This window comes from Camarhynchus parvulus, chromosome 2 (assembly GCF_901933205.1).
Source record: "Camarhynchus parvulus chromosome 2, STF_HiC, whole genome shotgun sequence".
In the NCBI taxonomy this organism is placed as follows: Eukaryota; Metazoa; Chordata; class Aves; order Passeriformes; family Thraupidae; genus Camarhynchus; species Camarhynchus parvulus.
The window spans coordinates 58,083,521-58,106,764 of NC_044572.1; the positions used below are offsets into that span (position 1 = coordinate 58,083,521).

General features: G+C 45.0%; 2 protein-coding genes across 5 annotated transcripts; both read right to left on the minus strand.

The window, feature by feature from the left end:
• Window positions 1–9,603: 9,603 nt before the first annotated feature.
• On the minus strand, window positions 9,604–17,965 carry RBFA (ribosome binding factor A). 4 transcript variants are annotated; one of them, XM_030971326.1, is made up of 7 exons: window positions 17,791–17,965; window positions 16,715–16,757; window positions 15,972–16,148; window positions 14,601–14,713; window positions 13,042–13,126; window positions 11,305–11,375; window positions 9,604–10,260 (listed from the first exon to the last, which is right to left on the minus strand). In XM_030971326.1, the coding sequence occupies exons 1-7, from the start codon at window positions 17,898–17,900 to the stop codon at window positions 9,867–9,869; spliced, it is 993 nt and encodes a 330-aa protein (XP_030827186.1). In that variant the 5' UTR covers window positions 17,901–17,965; the 3' UTR covers window positions 9,604–9,866. The 4 variants fall into 4 exon arrangements, with proteins under 4 accessions (XP_030827186.1, XP_030827187.1, XP_030827188.1 ...); XM_030971327.1 differs by having other exon boundaries at window positions 16,715–16,935; window positions 17,791–17,927; XM_030971328.1 differs by having other exon boundaries at window positions 16,715–16,935; window positions 17,787–17,894.
• A 375-nt stretch (window positions 17,966–18,340) lies between these two features.
• Window positions 18,341–23,171, minus strand: LOC115917644 (probable 2-ketogluconate reductase). The gene is made up of 7 exons (XM_030971852.1): window positions 23,131–23,171; window positions 22,636–22,696; window positions 21,756–22,140; window positions 20,850–21,021; window positions 19,673–19,851; window positions 19,062–19,158; window positions 18,341–18,688 (listed from the first exon to the last, which is right to left on the minus strand). The coding sequence occupies exons 3-7, from the start codon at window positions 22,135–22,137 to the stop codon at window positions 18,535–18,537; spliced, it is 984 nt and encodes a 327-aa protein (XP_030827712.1). The 5' UTR covers window positions 22,138–22,140; window positions 22,636–22,696; window positions 23,131–23,171; the 3' UTR covers window positions 18,341–18,534.
• Between the last annotated feature and the right edge of the window lie 73 nt (window positions 23,172–23,244).

Consider the following 23,244-nt stretch of genomic DNA (forward strand, 5'->3'; position numbering starts at 1 on the left):
CCATGTAGCACTGGTGGCATGGTGGGTGGTGGGAACCTTTCCTTTGAACATCCACCCCAGCACTGGTAGTCGGGGTGCCAGGAGGAGTTGTGCTTCTGTGCCAATCACCTCTGAGGCAGCCTGGACTCCTTCATAGGCAGCCAAGATTTCTTTCTCTGTTGGGGTGTAGTTGGCTTCGGACCCTCTGTAGCTTCGATTCCAAAATCCCAGTGGTCGACCCCGAGTCTCCCCAGGCGCCTTCTGCCAAAGGCTCCAGGACAAGCCATGGTTCCCAGCTGCAGAGTAGAGCATGTTCTTCACCTCTGGTCCTGTCCTGACTGGGCCAAGGGCAACTGCGTGAGCGATTTCCTGCTTGATCTGGGCAAAGGCTTGTTGCTGCTCTGGGCCCCAGTGGAAATCGTTCTTCTTGCAGGTGACCAGGTAAAGAGGGCTCACAATCTGACTGTATTCGGGAATGTGCATCCTCCAAAAACCTATGGCACCCAGGAAAGCTTGCGTTTCCTTCTTGCTAGTTGGTGGAGACATCGCGGTGATTTTGTTGATGACCTCAGTGGGAATCTGATACCTTCCATCTTGCCACTTCACTCCCAGGAACTGGATCTCTTGGGCAGGTCCCTTGACTTTGCTCTTCTTGATAGCGAAGCCGGCTTCTAGCAGAATCCTGATGATCCTCTCTCCTTTCTTAAATACTTCCACTGCCGTGTTCCCCCACACGATGATGTCATCCATGTACTGCAGGTGTTCTGGAGCCTCACCCTTTTCCAGTGCAGTCTGGATCAGTCCATGGCAGATGGTGGGACTGTGCTTCCACCCCTGGGGCAGTCGGTTCCAGGTGTACTGCACGCCCCTCCAGGTGAAAGCAAACTGAGGCCTGCATTCTGCTGCCAGAGGAATGGAGAAAAATGCGTTAGCAATGTCAATAGTGGCGTACCACTTTGCTGCCTTGGACTCCAGCTCGTACTGGAGTTCCAGCATGTCCGGCACAGCAGCGCTCAGCGGTGGAGTCACTTCATTCAATGCACGGTAGTCCACAGTCAATCTCCATTCTTTGTCAGACTTACGCACAGGCCAGATGGGGCTGTTGAAGGGTGAGTGAGTCTTGCTGACCACCCCTTGGCTCTCCAGCTCACGGATCATTTTGTGGATGGGGATCACAGCATCTCGATTTGTCCGATACTGCCGGCGGTGCACTGTCGAGGTGGCAATTGGCACTCGTTGCTCTTCCACCTTCAGGAGTCCTACTGCAGATGGGCTTTCTGATAGTCCAGGCAAGGTGTTCAACTGCTTCATGTTTTCTGCCTCCACAGCAGCTATGCCAAAAGCCCATCTGAGTCCCTTTGGGTCTTTGTAAAGCCGTTCCGGAGGAAATCTATGCCCAGAATACACGGGGCCTCTGGGCCAGTCACAATAGGATGTTTTTTCCACTCTTTCCCAGTCAGGCTCACCTCGGCTTCTAACAGGGTCAATTGCTGTGATCCCCCCGTCACCCCGGCAATGGAAATAGGTTCTGCCCCCACATGTCCCGATGGTATCAGGGTACACTGCGCACCAGTATCAACTAAGGCATTGTACTTTCGTGGTTCTGATGTGCCAGGCCATCGGATCCACACTGTCCAGAAGATCTGGTTTTCCCGTGCCTCTCCCTGGCTAGAGGCAGGGCCCCTCTAACCCTGGGCATACATGGTAGAGGTACCTTCCAGGGGATCTGACAGATCATACTCAGCAGCTCGGTCATGGGAGGTTGAGGCTACCTTCACTTTACTGGAGTTCCCTCGATTAGTGTTTCCCTCCTTGAGTTGACGCACCCGTGCTGCCAGGACAGAAGTGGGTTTTCCATCCCACCTTCCCATGTCTTCCCCATGGTCACGCAGGAAAAACCACAGGTCAGCCCGTGGGGTGTACCCCCTCTCTGTAGCTGGGGAACGTTGGGCTCTGACTCTGGGGCCTGTGACTCGCACTGGTGCCATATGGGAACTGTTCCTCCTCACCTCTTCCCTCACCACCTCCTTCATCTCCTCTTTGAGGTCCTTGATCACAGCAGAGACATGAGCCTGCATGGGGCCATTGATCATACTTTTGTAATTCCTAAGCTTGTTGGCCACAGAACCCACTGTCTCTCGGTTGGTGTCAGCATTAATTGTTGCAATAAAGGTGGTGTATTGGGATGGCCCCAGATTTGCCAGGCTCCACAACATTTGCCCTGTGCACCTGACTTTGTCGGGGTCATTATCATGCTGTCCATCCCTCCCAAAAAGTACCTCCAATACTGCCACTTCTCTCAGCTGTTGGATCCCTTCCTCAAGAGTCTTCCAGCGCATTCTATGGTGCTGCTCCTGCATTCTTTCCCTGTGAACAAACCTCTCTCTGACACTTATTAAAAGCCGCTCCCAGAGGGAAAGGGACCCTGGCTCCCTTACAAAAATCTGATTGATACCTGAGTCCTGGGTCAAGGGTCCCAAATTCCTTGCCTCACCACCATCCAGTTGCACACTTGTACCCATAAGATCCCAGACCCAAAGTAGCCAGGTTGTATAAGCCTCACGTCCCTGTCGTACAATGTCTTTGTGCAGATTACGGAGACTTTCGTACGTCAGGGACTCGGTGATGATCGCAACCTCTGGCTCCCCTGTGGCTTGTGAGGGCCCTCCCCTATCTGGGTGCTCTGCTTTCGTCTTAGATCTCCTTGTTTCTACAGGGGCAACTGCTGCTGGCTGTATCTGCCTTTGCAGTTCAGCTGGAGCCTGGACAGTTGTAACATCTGTGGGTTCTGCTGCTGCTGCACTGTTAGACTCTCCCTCTTCAAGGCGGGGGGAGGGCTTCTCACCAGCTGGGGAAGTGTATTCCTTCAGCATTTTGTGCATCTCCTTCACCAAACCCTCCATCCAATCTGGGTAGTTCACATCTGGAGTGGGCTGTGGGGCAGGGTCAGGCTCTGGGGCAGCAGCATCCCTAGACTCTGGTGGCGTATTAGGTTCTGGGGTAGGTGTCAGGGTAGTTATCCAGGTAAGTCTCCCCTTCTCTCTAAATGCTAAATAGAGCAGGCCTATCAGCAACACCAGCCACTGTATGATATCATTAATATTTAGAGTGGAGCTGAACCCTTCAAAAACTGCTGGGGCAGACCCAAAGAAATGGCTAAAGGGTTGGGAGAAGATTTCGCCTGGTGTCATTTCCTTACAGCAGGTGCCATTATTAAAGTAACCCCAAAAACATACAGTTAATGTGTGATAGCTGTGAATCCATGTGCCTGCTTTCCAGAGGAAGTTAAAAATCCATGAATTCCTCACCTTATTCACCCATAAAACAAACAGGATAACGGACACAGTAGCCTTGGTTATAGGACCCATGTTTAGATAAGGGCCTATAAATGGGAGAAATACAGCCACGATCACGTGCCACCCAAACCAGGGCAAGCTGGACCACATGGTGTCGCTTAATGAGGTTTCTATAGCCACACACAAAAATTATATTACTCAAGAACTGTTATTCCCTTTTTGTTTCTGTGCCCTCGTGCTACACGTTGGGCACCAAAATCTGTCTTGGTTTGGAAAGACAGGAGTCTGCTAAGGAAGGCAGGAGCCTCCCCTGAAATGGAGAATGTAAACCCTCCCCACCCCTCCGAATTGCTATAAATTTTAAATTAAGGGGCACTCAGGCAAAGATATGGGAGCAGGAAATAACAGTTCTTTAATAGGGAAGAAAACAAAGAATAAAATAAACAATGCAGTCCACTAGAACAACACTGACAGAGTCAGAACCCAACCTGACACCCTGTGGGTCAGGGTGTTGGTGGCAGTCCGATTGAAAATGTGGCTGCAGTCCTCCTGAAGTATCAGGTGTGGTTCTGTTGGAGTAAGGAAGATCTGTAGAGAAGGATGTAGTCTTCCTCTGGAGATCCAGTGAAGGAAAAGGCAGCTGCTGTTCCTCTGGTGAATCCCGTGGAGAGAAACTCTGCTGGAGTTTTCAGAATCTCAAAGTGTATCGTGGGTAGCAGTGCTTGGCTCCTCCCTCTGGGCGGAGCATCTCACAATGGGATGTTACAGTTCTTATCAGTCATGCACCAATATTCAATAGACATAGCTGCCTAGGGACTTGTCCTTTGAAGAAGCTATGCTTCACATCTATAAGAAGACTCTGTATCTTTTCCTAAGATTAATACAACTATCAAAGTCCTGTTTTCAAGCAGGTACCAAAGCTGCCAGTCAAGCTCCACCTAAACACACAAAAATAATGCCTTCTTGTGTGTCAGGCAAGATATTTTTGTAGGAAAGGCAGACACCAAAACCCTGGTGAAAACTCATCTGTACCACAGTGAATATTTCTCATTCCTCAGGTTCAATTAGGAGAAATTCCATCTGAAGTAAAGGCAAACAAAAACTGAAGCAGTTAAGTAGGGGCATGGAGTGCCTATGGAATAAGAAGAAATCTAGCAAGGCAACACAACAGCTGAGAAGGCTGTCATCACTTTCAAGAAAGTTAGCAAGGATGAAGTACAAAGAAGGAAAAAAGCTACTGAAGTGCAAGGAAAATTATGTTTAACAACACAAACCAATAGCAAATGTCCCTTCGTGTATTGGAAAGAATGGTGAGGAAACCATGCATGGTTTCTATGCCTCTGCAAAGTTCACACAGAGAAAACCAAAACCCTATCTTTCACCTCTTGTGAAAAGGGCCTCTATGTAAATAAGGGCATATCTCATCACAGTGAGATATGCCCTTATTTACATAGTCTGAATGTACACATCCATTTTGACACCAACAGAGAAAATTACAAGCCTAGTACATTCCTTCCTCTTTCAAGGCTCAAAATACTAAATCCTAAAGGAAGAGGAGGCTTACCAGGCATTTGTATTAAGTTCTGAATATTTCCCCATGACTGGAAGTGCACAAATAACTTTCAGAAAGATTTAAGTCACCAAGGAGCTTTGAAAGTTTTACCCTATGGATGGATCCCATATAAACACAGCCAACTGGGCAGCTGAGTTTCAGTGGGAAAAGGGGATGTGAGTGTGATAGCAGCAATGGGAACAATGGGCTATTTTACAGTTTGGAAATTTGCCTGACTGTGCTTTGGGCATGGATCCAAATGTTCTAGGTCTGAAAATAACCAGCCTTTCCACCACACCTCCTCCCCCTTGTTTTTCAAAGCCTATGTTATTTCCATAATTGTCTCTTGGCGCTGTTCATTCCAGCCAATGGAATACATTTGGCTACATTTTGGCTTTTGAGCCAAAAGTGTAGTGATGGCTCCAAGCTGAGGGAGAACAAAGCTTGGGAATCTGCTGGGAGATGTGACCAGTGTGTACATTGAAGAGGCAGGTCTCGCTTGCACACTCAGGGAATTGCCAGTTGCTAGCACAGAGATCAGGAAGGATCCAGAGCAAACTGGCATTAGTCTATGGGATTTTTTGCCTTCCCCTGCAGCATCAAGCATGACCACTGTTCAGGGCTCTCCAGTCCCTTTCTTCCAGGCTGCTCATGCAGCTCAAAGATGGCCTCTTGTGCCCTGCAGCTGAAGGGGGGAAGGCTTTTTTCCCCCCATGGTGGGCTAGCAAATGTCTCTAGCAGGTTTTTTTTTAACTTTGTCTGCAGCACTGAGCACAGTCCCTTGCCCAGGCTCCTCCAGGCCCTCCTGCCTGCTGCCCTTGCACTTCCCAGACACTACTGGTGCCCTGGCTCTCTCTGACTATTCTGCCCACTGCAGGCTTGAAGCAAGAGTGAGCTCTGCTCTTCACATCACTCCATTTTCCAAGGGGTTCTTGCTTCTGATGAAAACAGCCTTGGAAGCCTTCCTTCCTTGCTTGGAAGGGTTTCTTGCTGCCCAATCCAGAGGCTTGGATGCCAAATGGCTTACTGCCATTTTCAGCTCTTCCAGAGGACAATACAAGTGTGGGGCAGGCACAAGAGCACATTTCATTCATCCTTGGCCAAGAAGCACAGTGGAGCATACTTTGGAAGGCAAAAAATGTGCTTGTCTTCGATGCATGTCCAACTTTGGTTAATATCCTATGGTACCACACACCTCTTTGCTTTATTCTTCTGTATGTTGTCAGTACCAATCCTCATTCTTCTCATTCCTCAGTCTTCAGGAAACAGGGACTGCTTGACCTGTATTCCTGCTGTTGCTCTTAGTGCCTCTGTAGCTTTTCTTTGCTAGACTGCAGGGCTGTTTTTTCAATTTAAAGTGAACAATGCACCAGCCTGGGTACGTGTGCATTGTGTTAATGCTTGCAAGCATCAGCTGTGAAACAGATTCCAAAAAATAAAATAAAATTACATAACATAAATTCAGATATAAAAATAAAATACCATTCCCTTTGTAATCTTTCGGATTTGTGTCCTTGAACATGTTTTTGAAGATGAAAAAGCCTTGGTATTTCAGGAAAACAACAGTTTCATCGTTGTTTGACTCATGGTGAGCATAGGGAATAGAATAGAATAGAATAGAATAGAATAGAATAGAATAGAATAGAATAGAATAGAATAGAATAGAATAGAATAGAATAGGAGCAGGACAGAATAGTTCTGCTCTATTATGCCCAGAGTTCTGCATGACAAGCTATGACCCACATCTGAGTGTTCTATCCAGGAGAGCAGCTCTCTGCAGTGTCAGACATCTACAGCATCACTCAGGCTGAGCTGGAACATCCCCCTGGAGCCCTGGGCAGGGGTGGGGGTTGGAGAGGGGAGGGCAGCCTATAAGCACAGCCAGAGCCCTGGCAGAAGATCTGCACTGACCATGTGCTCTCCTGTAGACATTGATGGTTGGCCACTTTGGAGACAGAGTTTTGGGCCAGGTGGACCTCAGCTCTGATGGAACACTGTTGTTCTCTGGGTCTTGTGTTTTAACAGGTTTTTCCAAGAGAAATGACTCAGGTATTTCTACAGCTGAGTACAAGAAGAAAAAGAAAATCCACAGGGAAATAAACATGTATTGCTAACATCAAACAATATGTAACCATTTAGTCTGAAGCACCTCCTGCTCCTGACTGAGGGATTGATCTCAAAGCCTCGATCTTTGATCTAAGTGTCAGAGATGTGGGGCTTTGCCATCCTGTGGAAGCCCAGCTAAACTGGACAAACACAAAAGACTTTCAAAAAATACAGTTTCCATGTGCTTTTTGCAAATGTGTTCCGGTGATCAAGTGCTCTTGAGGTGATCCACAGCTTTCACCCCCATGAAAAGGTACATGCCTCCTTCCTACAAAGTGACAGACCCAATGCCCAGGCTGGGACACAACTGCCTATTCCATCCCCTCTTCTAGTGTAGGGCTGGGAAGAAATGTCATCAAAGATATCCTGAGCATCTAGTGGTAAGGAAAGGAGGAGGAAGCAACAAGAGCTAAATCAAATCAAATCAAATTGGACCAAATTGAATTGAATCAAATAGCTGAGTTGTAAGGGATAATCATTGAGTCCAGCTGCCTGACTACTTCAGGGCTGACCAAAATAAAAAGCATGGTATTAAAGGCCTTGTCCAAATGTCTTTCAAACACTCACAGGCTTGGGAGATTGACCACCTCTCTCAGGAGCCTATTCCAGGGTTTGCTTACCCATTGGATTAAGAAATGCTTCCTCATGTAAAGTCTGAACCTCTTCTGAGGGGCACAGCTTTGAGCCATTCCCACATGACCTGGCACTGGGTCCCAGGGAAAAGAGGGAGCTTTTCTCCTTCCTTGCCTCAGAAAGCTGTACAGACCAGTGAGGTTGCCCCTCAGGCTCCTTCTCTCCAAACAAGAAAACCCCAGTGTCCTGAGGTGCTCCTCACAGGACACCCTGCCAGCCCTTTCCACAGCTTTGCTGCCTTCCTCTGGATTCATTCAGGGACCTTCACATCCTTTTGAAATTGTGAGGCCCAGAAGCACACACAACACTCAGGGTGAGGCCACCCCAACACCAAGCGCAGCAGGATAATCCCTTCTCTGAAGTGGCTGGTGAAGCTGCACTTGATCCATGCCAGGGTTTGCCCCCTGGGCTGCCCAGCACACACTGCTGACTCCTGCTGAGCCTCCTGCCAGCCAGCACCCCCAGACCTCTCCTGCAGGGCTGCTCTCCAGCCACTCCTCATCCCATTTAGACTTTTGCCTGCCATTACTCCTTCCTATGTGTAGAATCTGGCATTTATCCTTGTTCCATTTCATGCCACTGATGTTTGCCCAAATACTCCAGGCCACCCAGATCCCTCTGCAAGGTCTTTTGTCTCTTGGGAATGCCAGCAGTACCTCCCAGTTTGGAATCATCAGCAAACTTGCTCATGGTGCATTCAATTTCTGCATCCAGATCCCCAAGAAATATATTGAACAGAACCAGCCCTAGAATGGAGCCCTGAGGAACCCACTGGTGACCAGTCACCAGCCAGATGTCCTTTGGCCAGATCTTCACCCAGTGCACCATGAACCCACTCATCCCACAGCTGGAAAATTTGTCCCAAAGGATGCTGTGAGGTATAGTACCAAGAGCCTTACAAAAACCCAGAAAAACAACATCCAATGCATTCCCTTCATCTGCTGGGCAGGTGACCTTAATACAGGACACTAAATTATTTAAACTGGATTTTTTTTTAATGTACCTGCATTGACTATGACTGACGATTGCAGTGTTCTTTAAGTGTAGTGATAGGACAAGTCCTAAGTTTTAAATGAAAAGAGAGTAGATTTAGATTCGATATGAGGAAGAAATTGTAAGAAATTGTTCTGTCAGGGTGGTGAGGCACTGGCACAGGTTGTCCAGAGAAGCTTGTCCGAGATGCCCCATCCCTGGAAGTGTTCAAGGTCAGGTTGGATGGGGCTCCGAGCAACCTGGTCCAGTGAAAGATGTCCCTGCCCAGGCAAGGGGCTTGGGTCTAGATGATCTTTAAGGTCTCTTCCAACTCAAACCATTCTGTGATTCCACAGAATGGTAGGGCAACCTCCCCTGTGTTGATTTTCTTTACCTCCCCATTAACTACTGGAATTAAATTTTCTGTATTTCTGGTAGAATTCTCTTTTACTACCTTGTTCATTGTAATTTCTTTGAAGCTTGCAGCCTTCTGACTTTATACACGCTTGCTATTATTTTTTATGTGCTTTGAGTCAGAAAGTTTTATTCTCTTTTTATATGATTCCCTATTCATTTTCAGATCTCAATTTCTGGAACATTCTTCCCTGCTGCTCTTTCTCTGATTTTCAAGTTGTTAATACATTTTCTAAATCACAATGTTTTGCCTGATTTTACCCAATGGATGAGCAGTTCTCATTTTTTTTTCTGATGCAGTTCCCCTTGCACAACTATAAATTTATTTTCTTTCAGGGTTGTAACTTTATTGGACATCATTGGGATGTTTTTTGTAGAAAGTGTTCCCCCATTAGACTGGTCCTATAGAGAAGACCCTGTCCTCGTCTCTATGTGATGAAGCTGAACACTACTGTCATTATTTTTCTTCCCTCTTCCTTCCTTATATCAGAATAACAAGTACCAGTGGTAACTTTTTACTTAGTGGTAACTTTCACTTAGTAACTTTTATAAATGTCACTAAAAAATAATAAAAGAAATATTGCAATATAGAAACCATAATTTTATTGGAAATAATCAACACAACTGCAAGAAGTTTTAACTCAGTGCTCCAATAGGTATATTTTATCATTACAAAACTGCTTTCTGGTTGAAAGTCCCTCAACTGCAGCAGCTTGAAAGCTGCCTAACAGGATGTCAGTAATGGCAGTTTTTCTTACATACTTTGTGCTAGCAAACCTGCTCACATGTGGCAAATCTATTCGTTTGAATGCGGAAGTGGTAAACATGTACAAAATTAATCTTTCAGTAGCTATGGCAGTCTTTTTTTTTTTGTGATTGACAGCCTTCATTTTGAAGGGAGTGGCTTTTTCACTTCATTTCCTTTTACCAGTAGGCTGAGTTAAAGTTTTGTCATCATCCACATCCAATTCATTCACCTCTTCCTGTAATTCATCCTGCAGCTCATAGTCTGAGGCTGATTCAGTGTTATCATCCCAGTAATCACCTTCGTATCTGTCCAGTAAGTGTTTCTGGGGCATAACGTCGTCATCGTCAGGAGGATTCCTTGCTTTTTTCTTTTTCATTTTCTTTTGAATCTTAGAAAGCTGCTGCTGCTGCTTCTCTGTCCAGACAAAGCTTTGTGTATGTCTTGACACTTTCATTTTTTTGTAGTCCATTATCTGTTTATTCAGCAAGTCATGATCAACACCAAACAGATTAGGCCGCATGGGTGAATCTGAAGATTGAGTTGTTGAAGGGAAGAGTTTACTGTGGGAAAGAAAACAAGTATTGGCTTGGGTTTTCCCCCACATATATTTCTATTTTTGACAACTTGAGTAACACAGAAATAAACTGGACTTTTTAGTTTAACTTTATTAACACCCTGTGTTCCCTATGTTACGAAGGAAGAGATACCACCATATCATGTATGCAAGGACAGTTTGTGTCAAGAGATTTAATGGGAGAAAGTCAATAAAGCAACAAGATGCCAGATGAAACTGCCAGTCTCTGGGAAAAAATGTACCTAGGTGAGCACTGTATCTGGGAGACCCAAGGAACTCAAGACTTCTCCCAGCTCTTCCAAGAAGTGAGAAGCAGCAGCCTCTGTCTAAAACACATCAGAGCAATGTGACACCGTATGCTGGACTTGACTATTTCCCCAAGACATGGAGGAAGGTGTTAAGTACCCTTTGGGAAATCTGTCACAGGAATGACTTCCCACAGGAAGCTGTTTCTGATTCACACCTGATGGACCATCCTGTGAGATGCTGAGGCACAGAAGGCATTTCTACCAATAGACTACAGCACACAGGTGCAAAGGTTGTTGGCTTTGAGAGCATCCAGTGCACAGAACCACTATTCCAATGGGTTGTTCAGCCCTATCTCTCAATGGTTAAAAATCCCTCACAGAAGAATGTTAAATCAATTTAGGGAGATTTGTCAGTAAACTTGCAATCCATATATAATAAACCAAACTTGTATCAGAACAAAGTAGACACGTAGATCTGTACTGGTAAATGCCATTTTCATCCTGATGAGACAATTGCCAGCAAAAACAAACATTACTGCTGCAGAGCATTTTTAAAATTTTAATTATCATCAACACATCAAGTCTTGAAATCTTAGAAGTTCTACATATATTTTGCTCATAAAAACTAAGATATTAATACGAGAACAAGTATCAGGTCTGCGAGTAACAATGTACACACCTAATTAAAATATACTTTCTCTTATGTCAAATAATACCCAATTTAAGTTGGCCAGCAGAGATGAAAACAGACATTCATACAATTCTGAACCAAAAAGACCCACCTTGAATCATTTTGAGATGATTCTTCTTCTTCTGGAGGTCCAAAATCAGCAATTGCCAGTAAGTCCTCCACCTGTAAACACATGAAGGCCACACGTATTTAAATCTACTTTGTTTAAATCTACACTGTTTAAATTTACTTTGTTCCTATCTAGATAAGAAACCAACAAGTATCCAACAAACAATTCTATGTTTGGAATATTTAGCAAAACCACTTTAAAACGGTCTTTTCCTTCTTTTACATGGAATTGCTTATACTTCTTTCCTGGGCTGTTTTTGTCAAATAGTGGATCCAGAGATTCCTACAAAGTTTTTTGCCTTACGTGCATTATGAACCCTTGGCTAGGGATGGTTTGACATATACCTTTTTTGGTTTATTTCTTCTTACCTCAGTCTTGCAAATCCTTTTCCATAACATCCTTACACTGAGATTTTTTTCACCTCTTCTCCCTTTCTGCAAGTTTGCATTTCTCTTACAGGCAACTATGGAGGTCCCAAATCCCTTTTAACATGACATCTAACCAGTAAATGCTACAAACTATTAATGTATTATTAATGCATTATTATATGCTGTGCTCACAGACTATATGTAATTGTGAAAATTTTCTCTTGTTTGAAATTTCATTTCAGTTTCTCTTTACATTAATTCCCTTCTAATTGAATTATTCTAGGAGTTTAATTGGATATTTTTTCCCTTTACTTAAATACTTAAAAACCAAGTTCAGCATGTTATTTGAATCTGTGATTGACATAAATCTGATGAACTGTGAAGTTGGAGAAAATGATTCATCTATCTGCTCCCCAGTGTCATTCCCTGACAGAAGTGATATAAAGAGGGTTTTTACTTATCTTCTGTGAAACTCAGAACTTTTCTGATCACAGGAAGTTCAAGCAGTTCATTGCATTTCTAGAGAATCTGAAATTCTTTTTATCCCTTCCAGCTCTGCTCATGCACACTGCAGGAGCCCATAAGGGTCTAACAGTAATTGGCCGTAACAGTAACACTATTATAAATAATAAGGCACTTCAGAGCACAGAAACATGAACCTGTTCTTTTCAACTTCTGTTCACATCAACAACTTGAGGAGACATTTCTCATCAAATTCTACTCATTGGTGTCATCTTTCTCTTCTGGAAATCTCACTATGTTAGAGATCTCGCTTCACAGTCCAATGACAGCAAATTTCCAGGAAACATCAGTATTCTAGTAATATGTCAGCTAGTTAAAGCTATCAACACCTTGACAGAAAACATGAAATAGTAAAGACAATTTTAAAAATTAAGGAAAAAAAATATAGTATGAATAAGCCTACATCCCCTATGCAAAGATTTGCACTTCCCTACAAACATTTTAACAATTCACAGATGGAAAAAGATATGGGGAAAAAATAAAAATACAAAAATCACTGGTTTTTCAATTGAATCTTAAAAGCACATAACATTTAAAATGTGAAAAACAGTTCTTCCAACCTCATTTCCATAATCATATACACCAGGCAGCCCTATATTATTCCTTAAAATGGTAATTTAATTCTTTAAAAATTCTTCACTGGCCTAATGATACTGCCTACAATTCTTCTACATATTATGTAGGCATCAATCTTACTCAAGATAATTTGTTAAAATAGTTTTTGCAACTGTAGAGAAAGACTGATTTTTAATGAAAATTGGTAAAGCAACTAAGTCATCAGCTCTCTGCTAAGTCTGTATTTGTACATTGAGTCAAAGATTAGATTTACCTCTTTTACAGCTGCAGCTTCTTTGTCTTTTATAAATACTACTGGGGGTACATTTCCTACAATCTGCTGACTCTTCAGAAGATACCTGGCAAAAATACAGCATTCACCAGCATGAGTATCAGTATATCATCTGCAGGACAAGTAAAAGGTGTTAAATTAAATCCAGCGGTACTGCACATTTAAAGATATGGCTTGCAAAACTTTCAGTCTGATGAGGAGCTATCCAGGTTGATGCTAAGCAATACATCACTGCAGAACCCCAACTCTGAATGCATGGCTTACAAAAACTACTGGTTGCAGGTCCAGCTGAGTACTGATGATATTAGGTTTGTCCATGTCTGTGTACATAGTCTGGCACAGGTCTTTCCCCACGTCATTTGGTATCCTTATCCCCTCTGTAGGGATAAGAGCAGTGGGGGATACAGCCCTCAGAGCAGGGCAAGACAACTTATCCTACATGCTAGCTGCAGGAAGGATTGACAGGGGTTCCCTTCTCTTCTTCCCAGGAGCAACTTTCCTTCTTAAAGAGTGGAAGCTGTGGAGTAGAAGAGAGCATTGTACTGGAGCAGGAATGACACAGCTTACGTAAACAGGGAGAAAGTAAATGGTTTTACAAGTATGCTTCTATGCCACCTGCCACATGGGTGAAGTCCTGAACTTCCCACAGACTGCCTGGATAGCAGAGGGAAAGCCAAGGAAAGGGAGGAAGAGACAAAAATTTCAATGATACCATGAAACATCACCGGACTCTGTGTTGGAAAAATGGGGAAAAGCATCACAATACATGGTAGCATTCTCAATTTGGGGTTTTTTTTTGTATCAGTATTGTGAAGAACTACTGTAATAACAGTCATCCCTTTCTGGAGGCCTAAATCATCCCCAGCAATCAGAACTGCCCAGTGAATCTGCAAGGAGATCCTTGCAGCTGTCAGTCCCCTGTACAGCATCCCATCCTGGGCTCCTGTCCCGCATAGCCTGGCCAGCCACTGTTGCAGTAGTGTTAATCAAGTCACAATAAGCAGCGCAGCTCAGCTCCAGGGAGCAGCCTCTGGGCTGACTGACACAAGCTCACAGCTAAAGGGAGCTCTCCTTGGATGCAGGCATCTTATTGGTTCAGAGTCTGGGGGCACAGAGATAGACCAATGAGCTGTCTCGACCCGGGAGTTTGGAACGGGATAAAAGGGGCCAGACACAATAAACAAGGCTGTTGTCTGATGACCAGAAGGGAGTTCTGTCATGCGTTACATTGTGGATCCGCTGTAATAAGCCACCACCACCAGGACACTGGAGTGAGACCTGTGCCACACTCCTCTTGCCTTCTGCTTGGCCCACTCCTGCCCTGGGAAAGCACAGAAGCCAAAAAAGCCAGCTGTGCTCCAGCACAAGATCACACAGCTGGTCTGACGCAGCCACCCTTCCCTGTGAGGCTCATCACAGGAGATGCTCTACTCCAAGTATCTAAAAACCTAAGGCAGCCCAATAGGTCAGGTCTAGACTGTCAGAAGTATTGAAGAAATGGCTCTGGATCAGGAAGTGGCCTGTCTATTCCACAGCAGTACCGTATACGTGGAGCACTCCTTCGCAGCACACTTTCAACGTAACTGTCCTTCTCCACAGTGGAAGCAGGGTTCCAGTACAAACGGCACGCTGAAAAGTTGGATGACAGGGACACCTAGAGAAAAGGCAAATCTCTCTTTAAGATGATATATATATACACAAACCTCATATACAATGAAGTCTGTGATGGATTGCAGAGGACCTAACAGAAAATGTCTTTTGATAACAGAAGTGATGATATCAGACCAGAATCAGCTCATGAGTAAATCAGGACTGATCTACGCCCAGCCATGTCCCAGTGCAGCACAAACACTGTGCAGCTATAAAATCTGTATTGTATTGGGAAGAAGGCTGTTTCTTTCCATCTCTCACATTATAAGTCGTTTAATTTACAGCAATGCCTCCTGAAAGAAGTGTCTTGCCCACACCAGCCAGCATTTTTACATGCAGACATGCGATCTGAGACAAGCTCTAGAGAGACAGAAATACTCTGTGAAGGATGCTGCACATATACAGCCAAAAGACCCATCTTGCCCATGTAGTTTTGAACGCTTGTCTGACAATAGAATGAATTCAGCTGGAAAAAACATCTATTTTAGTAATGAATGACAACCCTGTTGTCATAGATGCAGCTATGCTTCTATTTTCTATGCTTCTAATACCAAAGTTAAGTCCACCAAGCTTTTAAGCCAAACACTGGTATATTTTAATCTTTATAGAACAGCAAATGTAGATGATAAAAACTGCAGACAACAAAAAAGAATGCAGAGACTGACTTAGTTCCAGTATCAGAACTCTAACATCACTTTCAAATCCAAAAATTATGACACCACTAGATACAATTACATACAAATCTCAATTATTTCTCAGGTCTGGCTTGACAATAACATTTTCTTAGGCTTGCCCTTTTGTTTGAACTAGTCTCATGCATCACTTAGGTCTTCTGCCAGTAAGATTGCTGGGGAGTGACACAAGCAGGTGACAACTCTCACACAGCTACAAGAAGAATGGACTCTTGGAAAGATACACTTATGTTGGTAAAACCATGCTCCTCCTTCTGAAAGGGCAAGACAAAGAGTTTATGTCTGAGTAATAGAAAAATAAGTCATACCAGGAGAATCATCATTGAATTGGCCTGAGTTGCATTTGCATTAGAGTGGCAAAAGTCTCCTAAGTCAGGTACTACAGCGGCAAAGCTCTGCTCGTGCGTACTCCAGTGCCAGATCTAGCTGTACTCTGCCACATCAGAATCAATACAGTAAAACTCCTCTGGGCACACATCACAACACCCAGGGGAGCTCCTTTGGCATGTCCATGCCAACCTCACAACGTAATCAGAGTGGCTCAGCACAAGCTGTAGTCTTGGCACTTGCCTTGCAGATTTCCAGCTTGAGATCATAAAATTCTTGACTGACTTCACAGGTAGTGGCCATCTCTAACACAGCTTTATGAATAAGCCCATTCAAGACTCTGCAGCGCACGTTGTCTTCTTTCCTTGTTTTTGTAAGGTCATTTTTCTTTAAAAAGTCCAACTTGGTTGGTTTATACAACTATAAAAAGAAACAAACAACACATTAAACAGTAGTTACACACTTGTATTAGGCAACTATATACAGTTTCATGCACTTTACTAAGTATGCTCTTATTTCATTACTGCAGCTGTGATGGCTTTAGGTCCTACGTATCAAGTGTTTCAATACAGAATACTTCTGTTCACAAAATCTTTGACATTCATGTACTACAGTCAAAGTTTCTAAAGTTCTTTGTGTATTTTGTAGCAAGTTATGAAGTTCCATAGATCTGTTTTCTCAAATACAGCATGCATTGACTGAAAAGTTTTGCTTGTTTGAAAAACATACATTAAAAAAATTTTCATTAAAATAACTTCTATGAATAGAAGTTTTAATCTGAATCAGTACTCAGGAGTGTGCAAGAGAGCATTGATGCTGGCAAGGATGAAGCCAAATGTCACAGTCAGACTGAAGCCCTACTCTTTGTTCACAAAATCCTGCTATTTCTCCATCAGAAAATGCTTCAAAGTTAGAATCAATGGCAGGAACACAAGTCTGTTCCTCCTGGCACAAATAAACATATCGCCTTCAGAGCTTGCACTTACCATTTGTGATCCCAGGGTAGGGCTGTCATACCAGTACTTCTTTCTTTTGGGAAAAGGAAAGGAAATCAGCCTTATCTTTCAGTAGCTCACAGAAATAAGGATTCTCTGTGTAATTAATATTCCACCTGTCTGAAAGGACACCACAACACCCAGGTTTTCATACAAGTAGCTCTCCTCACAGCTGGGGTGCAGGGAGCAATGCTTTCCATCCACAGCTGAAGCTGCACATAGATGGGAAAGGGGTGGAAAAGAACAGCTCTCAGGTTTCTTTAGATTCAGAGAATCATAAAGGTTCTTAAACAGGGCTAAGATCATCAAGTCCCATGGTTAACCCAGCACTGAGAAGTCCACCACTAAACCATGTCTCTAAGCACCACTTCTACACGTTTTCTGAACACTTCCTGAGACAGTGATTACACCACTTTCCTGGGGATCCTGTTCTATTGCTTGACCATTCTTCCCTTTCAGTGAAGAAATTTCTCCCAATATACAATCTAAATGTCCCTCAGTGCAGGGGCCATTCTTGAGGCCACTTGAGGCCATTTCCTCTCGTCCTGTCACTTGTTTCCTGGGAGAAGAGACTGACTCCCACCTGGCTACACTCTCCTTTTTAAGGGAGTTGTAGAGAGTGATAAGGTTCCCCCTGAGTCTCTTTTTCCCCAGGCTAAAAACCCCCAGCTCCCTCAGCTGCTCCTCACAGGACCTGTGCTCCAGACTCTTCACCGCTGCCCTTCACTGCACATGCTCCAGCACCTCGATGTCTTTCCTGTACACAGGGGCCCAGAATTGGACACAGCACCCGATGTGTGGCCTCACCGAGAGCACAGAGCACCGAGGGACGATCAGTGGTCCGGTCCTGCAGGACACACTACTGCTGGTAGAGGCCAGGGCCATTGGCCTTCTTGGCCACCTGAGCACATGTTCTGCCGCTGCCGACCAGCTCAGATCGGCGGCTCGTGGTCGGTGTCTCTCTCTCCTCCGCGGTGCCGGGGCCGCGGGAGCGCCCGAGCCCCACACCCTTCTGACTCCCCTTGCCCCAGCGCCCACAGCCCACCCCGGCAGGGTCCCGCACCTACTTATTCTTGCGGAGCATTTTCCGCAGCAAGTTCCGGGATTCGCCCAGGGCTGCGGAGCTGCGCAGGCCCCGGCACCACCTCGGCACCACGGCCACCCGGGCGGCCCACATTGCTGCCCTGGCCCCCGGCCCGGCCCGGCCCGGGCAGCTCCCGCCTCCGCTCCGGCTGTGGCTGAAGCTCCGGCTGCGGCTCCCCCTGCCGGCACGGAGGCCCGGGCCCGCGGCTGCGGGTGTCCCGGCCGGTCCCGGAGAGGGAAGGAAGGAGACAGAGAAGGAGGGAGAGAGGCCGAGCCGCCCTCAGGCTGGGCAGGGCTCGCACACACTGAGACCTTGGCTCCCTCTCCGGCCCGCGGCGGGAGCACGCACCCAAGGGCCGGGATTGCTGCCGGAGCGGCGGCAGGAGCCGTCCCGACACGCCGGCTGCGCTTGTGGCTGTGCCGGGCGGTCCCTCTAAGACACCATTTACATGTCCTTCAGTTCGCTGCTGCATCGGCGGACAGCTGTAAGGGGATGCGCGGAAAGTAAATAACATTGAGGCAAGACTCGGTGCTCTGGAGTTTTCCATTGAAGATCAAGACAAAACACTGCAGTTTTCCACACAGAACTGCTGCTGAATATTAAATAAATTGAACCCGTGATTTATATATTTTATCTGCATAACACGAAATTACACGAAGTAATTACATGAAAAGTGATCAAATTGCTGCTTCTGCACTGATGGCATTAATCCTAAATGCAAGCTGCTTCAGGGCAGAACCTCATGAGGGATAGGAAGACCCGCGAGGCCTGCCTCTATGCTCTCTACCATTTCCTCCATCATAACCCAGCGCGTCTTCTTGGTGGCACTTCCAATGTGAGGAGTTATTATAACATTCTTCAGCTTTAACAAGGGGTGATCCCTAGGAGAGGAAAAGAAATGCTGAACTAGTCACTCACAGCACACTCATCAGTATTTCATCAGTATTGCAGGCCGTCAGGGAAAATAATAATTAAAAATAAAACAAAACCTAATTGCATGACCCAAGTATATTCAGAGGAGTTCAAAGTGCTGCCTAGCTTGGTGGGGTTTTATGCAACAAATCCTCCAAATGAGTAAGTGTGAATTTTATTTGGCTGAAACAGGATTAGGGACAAAGTTTCAGCAGGACCAGTGCACATACCTCATATACTCCTACTAACAAAATTATGCAACATTCACATGCTCACAAAATTTTACTCAGTTTGAACATCACACATACACCCTTTTATTTTTAACATAAATACATGTCCTACCTTGGCAAAGGTTCAGGATATGTCACATCCAGAGCAGCTGCCTTAATAACTTTGTTTTGAAGGGCTTCCACCAAAGCATCCTGATCCACTATCAGACCTGGGTTACAGTAAGAAGGATATGTTTATTTTCATGTTCTTTACTGTCCTCTCAATATTCTTTTGGGTGAAGTGGTGAGGCAAACAGCAGGGCAGGCCATGGTCACAGTGCAGAAGCAGCAGTGGAGTGTGGTGCAGTGGGAGTGAGAAGCCTGGATATGTGCATTGGGGAATTAGCAGAATGAAACAGAATGCCAGGTGTCAGGGTAGGCTGTGCCACCCTAATGTGTGTGAGCAACAACATTGCATTAAATAAATAAAAGGCTTAAGTAGGAGATATATAAATACACATGGGCTTCTAACACTCCAAGGTCACTAACATTTCAGAGATCTACTTTCTCTTTATTATGGGAACATGTAAATATTTTACTGAGATATGACCATGGGTGTCTAAATAAACTAAAAATCAGAAAATTTAAGGAAAATTTCAGAGGGACAGCCTCCATATTAGAGGTTTTCCCAGGACTTGTCATGCCACCAAACTTTAATGTAGTTTTGTTTATTCTGTACCTTACCTCTGCTGATATTAATAAGAGTAGCAGTGGGTTTCATCAGCTCCAGCTCCCTCTTCCCAATCAGTTTGTGTGTCTGTGGAGTTAGGGTCACAGCCAATAATACAAAATCTGACTGCTGGAGCAAATCATCCATCTTCTTACAGTAAACAGCTCCAACAGCACTTTCTTCTTCCTTTTTTCTGAAGGAAAAAATCCCAAAATTAAACTGCAGCAGCAAGAAACAAGGGAAATATCAAATCACCAGTAGAGAAAATGTTTCTTTATCTTTAAATGTATTTTTATCTTTGCTGTGTAGTTCAAAGCAGTTAGCTGCTTGTCTGAAACTCAGTAAAAAAAAAGATCAAGCTATTTCCCACAACACCAAGTGAACTGTACACAAATTTGCAGTATGGTGGGGATGGAAAGTAAGAAATGGGTATGACATAAATGCACTGAATAAACGATAAACCAAATGCATTTCTGTCACAATTTCTGTGCTAGGGATTTTTTTCCTACCCAAAAGCAAGACTGATGTCTTGTGAAAATCAAGTAATTTGAGTAAGTAATGTGAAAATTACTGAGGAAAGAGACAAGATTAAAGCTTCCCAAATCTATGTCAGCAACAGCCTGATTGTGCTGTGCATCAGTGCTGATGGTTTCACTGAAACCACACACTGCAGAACCTGCTGGCACACTCGATCTGTATCAGGATGAGGTTGGCTGGCTCTCATCAAATTCCCACAAAAGAAAAGAATGGAATGGGCCTGATGGGAGCACAGAGGCACAGGGCACATACACCTCATCTAGAAGACAGCAAACAGACTGGCAAGTCTGGCCCTATATTGTCACGTGGCTTTGGAAGGGTGAGATGTCTCTGCCTGAATTCCTGCCTCACCTAAATCACAGAGTTAAGTCCTCCCAGTTTTCTCCTTTCCAGTCCATTGCAATGTCACCACAATGACAGGAAGAAGTCAGGAGCCCCAACTAACAGGGAGAACAGTGAGGTATATCTCTCCCATTCCTTCCTGACTTTCTTTCTGTATAAATTGGGAAATTAATGACTATCTTGGAATATGTGTATGCACTTTTCCACTTAAAATAAAGAGCACTGTAAAAAGTGAAAGCACAGTGAAAAGTACAAATAACACATAAAAGGAGTGACAAAATAGAGTTGCCTTAGAACTGCAACAAGCTTTACCTCTGATTTCTGTTGTGGTACAAAATCTTCATTTCAAAGGCTTTGGCTCTTTCAGCCACTTTGTAACCAATTTTGCCCATTCCCAGGATTCCCAGGGTTGCTCCAGAAACCTCAACCCCCAGCCAGTCCGCGGGGAAATACTCTGTGTCAGGGGAGACTGCCATCTCATGGCCTTGGAAGAGCAAAATAAGAATTATGTAATCTAAAGGATGTTCCAGCATTTGGTTACTTCCCCTCCACACACACTTTTTATCGTAGGACTAGGCAGAAGCACAGGAGCAGTAATGTATTGTCATGTAATGTATTGTTTCTGGACAATAAGTGAGTAATGCTGCACTGTACACAGGACTGCTGACACTGATTTCTTGCTCAGGAGAGAAACATACCCAGCCTCTCTTTGGCAAGAAAGGAAGCAAGGAAGGTAAGGCCAAAGCAGCAGTAAGGCCATCTGGTTCCCAGCCTCCTTGCAGATACACCAAGGTTGACAGGGAAAAGAAACACAGAGCATGGTGGGCAGATTTCTTGTTCATAATGACTCAGATACATGGCAGCTTGGCAAAGACAGGCTTCAAACCTCCTTGAGAATACATTCTATTAATCCCCTTTTATTGCAACCTGAAAAGCAAGACTGCAATGAACAAGTACAATGAATAAGTGGCTGTGGGCTGAGGGAGAAGAGGCCTGAATTTAGAGCTGTCCAAAGAAGGAACAACTCTACCTTGCCAATATGCCAGTTTGGAAATAGGATGCCAGTTATTGTCAACAAGACAGATTTGTCTTAACTTCTTCCTTTGCCCCTATTTCCCATATTTCTAGTGTTAAGCTTACTTTTGCATCAGCACACATTTTCTGCATGTTTTGAAGTCATCTTTTCTATGAAAAAACTAAGATCATTTAAGTTATCACCTTCCACTAGTCTCCTGGAAGATGCCAGCATCAAAGCCATCCCCATGTCTGCAGTGTCAGTGGAAACAATAAATGGAGTATTGGACACCTTCACGCCATAGCTGGAGATGAGTTTCAGATCCAAGTGATCTATTCCCACTCCAGAACTTGCAACTACCTTCAAGTTAGGCAAGCTTTGGAGCAGTTCTTCATTAATAGCTGGTTTGTGATACCACACATAGATAGCTCTGATCTTTTTGCTGAGAAGTGTCTTGTTTTCAAGATATTCTTTCATGGTGATGAGATGAAAATGTTTCTTCAGAAATCCAAGATGGTCTTCATATACTCCAAGCCTCCCTCCTATACAGTCAACTAGCACATAAGGCAGTTCCTGACTCTCCATGCCCTACAAAAGCAAAGAGAACCAAAAGGACATGATCTGAAGTGATCCATTATACGTTTTTTTTCTAAAAACCAGGAACTGATTGGCTCAATTGCGTTCTGTTTTCCCACTTGATGAAGGATTTGGCTAAAGATAACCACTCACACATGCAGAAGTCTTTTGGGTTCTCCTTGTGTTATTCAGAAGGATGTTCAATTTCTATATAATCTTGTTAATAAGAAAACATTTCTGGCATACCAAGTATACTAACACTTAAACAAATGAGTAACCAGTAGTTACTCCTGTTCAATGTTCAATATTTAAAGGCAAAGTCACGATAATTTAAGAATGCAGCTATGTGAGTGGAAAGGTATCTTTTAGTCTGCAAATTCTGCCACTTCTAAAATTTTCTAAGCAATTATCATTGATGAGATTACCTCAGTAAAAATCTCATTTAATGTAACAGAGCTATAAATTGTCAATTATTAACTTTGGAGTTACCCATGAATGTAAATTTACCCTTTCTTTCTTCAGTCTCCTTCAGTGCTTTGCCAACTCTTCACTCTTCACTCTGCTGACTCTGCAAAGAGCCAAGGCTGTGATCTCAGGTTAAAGCCGAGACCCCCTCACGCCGCCCCTCATTGCGAGGGGCAATGCTCCCGCACCGGCACTGCCGGGCCAGCTCCCCCTTCTGTGCCCCGGCCACCGGCCCCGGAGCGCGGTGTCCCGGGAAGTTCTCCCTGCCCAGGGCGAGCGAAGCGCTTTCCGCTGTCCCGGCAGGACTAAAGACAGGAGGGAGCTGGAGCGGCGGCCGCGGCCTCTTCCAGCCCTGAAGGACGGCTGGGACCGGGCGAGATCCCTCCCGCTGCCAGCCCGGGCGGGATCCCTCAGGACAGCGGGAGTCCCCGCACCCCAACGCCCGGTGCTGCCCCCGGAGCCGCCCGAGGGGCCAGGACCTTGTCCCCGCCCGGCAGGGGGGGTCCCGGCGGGTCCCGCGGTGCCGCTCGCACTCACCCCGCCGGCCGTGCCCGCCGCTCCCAGGCGCACCGCGGGGCGGAGCGGGAGCGGCCGCCGAGGCGGGCGCTTCCCGGCAGCCCGCGCCCCGCCCGGGCATCCCGCGGGGCCAGG